Raw genomic sequence first — 6306 nt, 5'->3', positions numbered from 1 at the left:
ATATATATTCAATGATTGAAAAATAAATTTATCCATAAATTCTTTTCGAGAAAGATATATTTCTTGTTTACGAATATGTACACGTACAATTTTAGTTAATCTGTCAGACCGGAAGTAAACTGAAAAAGGCAATCGCTGCAATGAAAGCGATAATTCAGAGAGTTACCCAAGCAAGTGTGACAGGTTCGTCTTTGATATTCAGTTAGATATTCGGAATTCCCAAGAAAAATCTCGATCGCATATTGTAGATCCATCCTAGACACAAATGACAAGGGATTATGATTTAACCAAACTTGAATCTTCACATGTGGGTGCTTCAATATCTATTAGGCTAAAATGACCTTTCTGTTTACAGTTACAGATGAAAAAAAAATTTATCCTGTATATATGTATTACCTAACACTTAATCCCCGATTTTAGCGCCATCTTAACCTAAGGGCCAAAAATTGGGGGTGGGGTGGGGTGGGGAGGGTGAATCCAAATAACTTGGGAATGTTTGCAATGCATAAAAAATTGATTTATTGTAGCCATGCTATTCTTGAAAATATTTTGTTCTTAATTTCGAGCCCTGTATGTTCACATGTAAAACAATGATCCCCTATTGGTTAACCCATATATAAGACACCTCGGCCCAAGCAAAATTTCATTAGGAAATGTATCATACATTTCCAAATTGTGACTTGAATAAAATATTGATTGGAAGAAAGTAAATGAATTAAAATGATCAAGATTTTTTGTTATTATAAAAAGATCTTCCATGAGCATATTGACGATAATCAAGGAAAGAGAAGACAATTAATTAAAGTGCTGATACACAAACAAGATACCATGTAACCACGGTGCATCCTTAGGAGTCTCAAGTGTAAAATTAATGCAGTGAGGGGTTAATTATGAGCAGGCTTAATCTTGGGCAGACCTGTCAGGGCCGAGGTGTCGTTGGGCCAGGACGTCTGTCTGCTCCACCATGGCCCTGGTGTTCTTTGCAATAATATTTTAAAAAATTTTTCCCAACTTATACATGGGAATATATATATGAATATATATATATATATATATATATATATATATATATATATATATATATATATATATTCCCATGTAAAATGTTGATTCCTTATTGTAGTTCCACCCATCCCAAGGGTGCATGGTTTGAAAAAAAATTGAATTTTAACTACTTGAGGATGTGCTTGCATTTTAACGGTTTGGGACCAGTCGCCCAAATTGGATATAATAGCCTGTTTGGGATATAATATCCCAAATGTTTTCTTAAATCATTGAAATATATTACAAATCTGTTGTCTGCAGCTTTGACGTGCATACATGGAAGAAAAACAAAATAATTTTTATTCTTGTTTGATAATATGTTTACCACATAAATTTGAACTTGGTTTAGAAAACTATATGAAAAGTAAACAAAATATTTTATATCACCTGTTACTGAAGAATGACCTGATCTGCAACTACCGGTACTTTAACAGTAGTTTCTTAATTTTTTTTTTATTTGATAGATATAAACATGTTCCTTGATAATAATCTATTGATGAAGTACAAAAGGTTACAGTAATAAGTATAAACATTTCATGAGCTCTATTAAATCATTTACTCATCTTGTTTATCACAGTAAAGAATTTCTCTTTAAAAAGAAGCATTTGGAAAATTTTCAAAACACCAATCTTCTTCTTTGGGGTGTTTTATTTTAGATAATTAAATAACAGAATTGAGTGATCAGATGAAAAGTTAAAACTTTTCTTGGAAGTATTATTTTACCCTATTTTGCATGTAAAATATCTTTTAAGAAATTTGTCCAGCAGTTACTTTTTTTCAAATGTTTAACACAAAAGTGATGACTAACTACCAATAATATTGAACTACTATAAGCTCTATATTTTGTTATTTGGATGTCTGTATTCTAGTTTTGTCTTCTTGTTTCAGTTGGTGAAGAAACAATTAGTTCCATTGGGCAGGGGCTATGTGTCTTGGTTGGCATAGGCAGAAATGATTCAACAAAGGAACTGGAATATATGTAATGCATGCTTAATACATGTATTACATATTTAGTATGTCTTAAAACTACTTTTAAAATGAAAATAGCATATTTAAATATAAATTTTTTTAAACTAAATTAAGTGTCATTACAAAGAAAATCAGCTAGAAGTCAGTGTATATGCAGTTCTTTAGAAAAATAAAATAAGCCACACATATACATTCAAATCACTTGTACAGGTTTTGTCTGATTTGAATAAAATTGAATTGCAAGTCTAGATTATGTAAAGATACATAATTTTGTGTATTGGTATCTAATTCAAATATTGATTTTGCTTCGACATGTATTGATATTATAAAATATACAACTATTTAAAGTACACATTTTTAATTGTTTTATATGCTTTATCAGGGCAAGAAAGATTTTGAACATTCGTTTGTTTGATGGGGAAGATGGGAAGAGATGGAATAAGAGTGTGATTGATAAACAACTGGAGGTGCTGTGTGTCAGTCAGGTACTTTTTTTTAAACACAACATTCCTATTATTTCTGTGTCACATGGAGACCATTGTAGACACATGGCAATCACTTTGTCAATAGTCTGTCAATAATGTTGTTTGAGAGGAGTCACATTCTCACAGAAGAAGGTAGAAATTGTAAACCACTATACATCATTATGAAGCTTAATGAAAATATTTATTTGAACATAATTAATATCACATGGAGTATTGCTCGAAGTCAAACACTTTTTGAAAAGTCTGTAAGAAAAGCATCAACTGCTCATTGCTGTAAGCTAATTAGCTAATAGTATTTTATTCCTACTGAGTTTTCCATCATTTAATATAGATTTATTCAATCCATATACATGTACCTAAAATCTATTATAATGTTCATAACTGTTAAATACCTGTAGACCATATATGTGCCCTTAGGAACATTCTAGTTTTGGTGATACAATGTACTTTGATAGGGATCTTGAAGTCTAGTCAAAATAGTCGAGGCATAGCCCCCCCCCCCCCCCCCCCAATTTTTAGGAAAACCTGAAATTCAGTCTTAATTGCCCAATTTTTTACTTAATGACAATTTGGTTTAATGGAGTTAAGATTGTTTCACCCCCCCCCCCCCCCCTCCAACCTTGTATGTTGCCAGGAATGTAGTTTTGTAATGTCTGTCTTCTGCCCTTCTATCCTCCATTCTCTTCTGTCCATTTGTCTGTTTGTCCATCACACTTTACCTTTAGGTCATTTTCAAAGAAAGAATTCAAGAAATTTTTTTTATTTTTCATACAAAAATACATATTGGTAAGAGTAACTCAACTATGTCTTAATTTTTTAACCTTGACCTTTCCCATGACCTTACTTTTCCTCATTTTATGTTAAACCTTTGTTTTCAAAGAAAATGTTCAAGATATTTTCATCTAACTTCATTTACTGAAACAAATTGGTGAAAGTAATTTAACTGTGTCATAATTTTCTGACCATGACCTCCCCCCTGACCTTGAACTCTTTTTTTCTTCTTCATTTTGCTCTTATTTGATCTTATTGAATTCTGTGAAGGATAACTTTAAACAACTTCATACAAAGGTAAATCTCTTTGAGAGCATTTCAATCATTTTTACAATAAGCTGAGACTGAAGAAGTAAGGTATATTTTTTTCCTCAGGAATTTATGTTCATTTAATATTTCACATTGAGTGACTAGAGTGACTCCAAAACAAATTAAGGTCAGTGTTAATTTTTCATGTTTTCTCTTATAGGGTTTAAACTACAAAGAATGATTCCATAATAAATGTACACTATACATATAACAGTATGTCTCTACATCTCAATCTTTATATTTTTTCAGTTTACACTTTCTGCAATTCTCAAAGGAAACAAACCTGACTTCCATGAAGCTATGGGTCCAGATACTTCTGAAAAAGCATATCAAGACTTTCTACAGATAATGAGGAATTCATATAATCCAGATAAAGTAAAAGGTAGATTCATACTTCATGTGGATATTTACGAGGTATCACTTGTTTAAAGAACTGTCTATAGCCAATCAATATGGTAACAACCAGTATTACTTTGTTTGAATATGTTTGTAGAAATATAAAAAAAAATAACTATAATACATAAAAAAATGTTATGGAAATTTAGTCAAATAGAGTAACAAAGTAGACATAATAGGGTATACATGTTTTTAAATCTGGTTATCATGATTATTTTTATATACCCTCTAATACTCACCGGGTAAGCTTCCTTTATGTCATAGACAGCATACTTGTACAAGCTCAGCATATTGTTCTGCTAGATCTATAATTTTTTTTACTTTTAATTTAGTTCTTCTTGTCAAAGGCCAAAAAATATTAAATTCTAATGTTCTAGGTTGCAAAATTTTATCTAGTCAGACCAGTAGGACCTATATTTGAATCAGAGACTTCTGTTACATGTATAAATCAGCATATCAATGTTTTTTGTAAGATGACCAGACATCTCTGAAAAATGTTAGAAATTACCCCATGAATTCCATAACTTTGGTAAAAGACTCATTGTTTTTTTTAACTATGTAAACAATTTGACTGCTGATATCAAATATTTTCAATATATGACAAACTAAGCCCCACCCCAGTGGTCTGAAATCAGGAGTCAGGAATTTATATCATAATAGGGGAGATCTGGTCATTATAATCATGCAAACAGTTAGCTTGCCAAGTGTCCAGGAGTAGAGGAGATTTTCTTAAAGACTGCAATAATTTAATGATTTTGGCACCACCTATCAGGCTCATTGTGTTTGTAGTGTGTGTGTGTGTGTGTGGGGGGGGGGGGGGGGGGGGGGTTAGAGTTAATGATATTTAAAACTGTACATTCTTTTTTCATCTTTTGTTCTCATGACACCAAAAACTTTAAGTTATTCTGATAACAAAGCTTTTTTCCCAAACTATAAATGTGTTATTGCCGTCAACAGATATGCGGGGTTTTTTTTCTATGTCACTTTTACTCCTCATTTTTCTCATATAGCAAATATCAAAGTACCAATGATAAAATAGAATAAAATAAAAATTTATTTAAATTTATAATTTTACTCATTGTTACATCACTCAGTTATTAATGTAATTTATTAGAATTAATTTGATGATGGCTATGAGATTTCAGTTTTTACTTTCCTGTTAATAAAGCTGCTATAAAAATGCATATTACAGACGGTAAATTTGGAGCCTACATGCAGGTACACATACAGAATGATGGCCCAGTAACAATACCTTTGGAATCTCCAGACAATCTAGTAGAGCCAAAAAAGAAGAAGACAGCCTTTGTAGCGCCATCTGTCCAGTCACTCTCAATAGCTCCAGAAGAGGGAGACAACTCTGGTTCTTGACAAATGGAGCACTTTTTACAATTAACTTTTAACTCTTTTTTGATGCCATGAATCAAAAAGATATCTATTATTTTAGGGCTGGGTATTGGCTTCATGTTTCATATTGCAATATATTGCAATATTTTTGACTGTATTGTGATATGTATTGCAATATTTTTAACGAAAATTAAAATGGCATTTTCTTATATTAACTTCCATTTATGTGCAGAATGTACATAAGTATGATAAATAACTAAAGTGAAAAAGTTCTTGTTGATTTAATTATAGTTATGCACTGAAATATATCCATACAACAGCTTTACTGTTGGGCATGATCACGAGTGTTTCTGCCAACTAATGCTTTATTAGATGTTTTAATTATGTATTATTACAGAAATCCCAAGTCCAAGCATTTTGCTGGTATATTGATACTACAAAAACATATTGCAATACGATTTTTTTTTTGTCATCGTACTGCAATATACCGAAATGTCGGTATTATTGCCCAGCCCTATATTATTTGCTGTTTGTTGATACCATGTATCATTGGATGTGCAAGTTTTTACTAATATCACAATGTATTGATGGATTGACTATTTGGTGTTTTTTGTAGTGAAGTGATCTCCAAATAAAAAATGTCCTTTTTTCATAAATATTTTTTTAAATTTTCACTAGAACTTAGATATAACATATCCAAGTATTTAATCATTTAAGTACATCCTGGACTTGCTTTCAAAAACAACCTGTGCCATCTTGGGTATCTAGGCTTGAACTCTGGTAATGGATGAGAGTTCCTTGATCAATTCTCTCTCTCTGTACATGTATATATATCTCAATGTATTAAACAAGAACTGTTTGAGAAACATATATACCTCCATGTGGCAATATTAAAATGGGAACAACTTTAAATTTAGTGGGGTGTTTGTGTGTGTGTGTTGGGGGGGGGGGGGGGTCTATGTACACTGCAGGGGGTGTATCACTTTTG

At 31.6% G+C, this 6306-nt stretch overlaps 1 protein-coding gene across 1 annotated transcript; it reads left to right on the top strand.

Moving 5' to 3' along the window:
* Positions 1-108: 108 nt before the first annotated feature.
* Positions 109-5974, top strand: LOC133183844 (D-aminoacyl-tRNA deacylase 1-like). Its single transcript, XM_061318744.1, has 5 exons — positions 109-183; positions 1933-2023; positions 2396-2498; positions 3828-3960; positions 5167-5974. Exons 1-5 carry the CDS (start codon positions 141-143, stop codon positions 5340-5342), a joined length of 546 nt encoding a protein of 181 aa, XP_061174728.1. The 5' UTR covers positions 109-140; the 3' UTR covers positions 5343-5974.
* Positions 5975-6306: the final 332 nt, after the last annotated feature.

The sequence above is a fragment of the Saccostrea echinata genome, unplaced genomic scaffold, assembly GCF_033153115.1.
Source record: "Saccostrea echinata isolate AGI-Se365-2 ecotype Australia unplaced genomic scaffold, CSIRO_AGI_Sech_v1 ptg000009l, whole genome shotgun sequence".
Classification (NCBI taxonomy): domain Eukaryota; kingdom Metazoa; phylum Mollusca; class Bivalvia; order Ostreida; family Ostreidae; genus Saccostrea; species Saccostrea echinata.
Note: the sequence above shows the minus strand (reverse complement) of the source record. Positions and strands in the feature narration are given on the sequence as shown.

Coding starts and splice junctions, on each gene's coding strand:
- LOC133183844 (XM_061318744.1), top strand. CDS start 141: ATGAAAGCGATAATTCAGAGAGTTACCCAAGCAAGTGTGACAG. Junction 2,024..2,395: donor ACAAAGGAACTGGAATATAT/GTAATGCATGCT, acceptor ATGCTTTATCAG/GGCAAGAAAGATTTTGAACA. Junction 2,499..3,827: donor AGGTGCTGTGTGTCAGTCAG/GTACTTTTTTTT, acceptor ATATTTTTTCAG/TTTACACTTTCTGCAATTCT.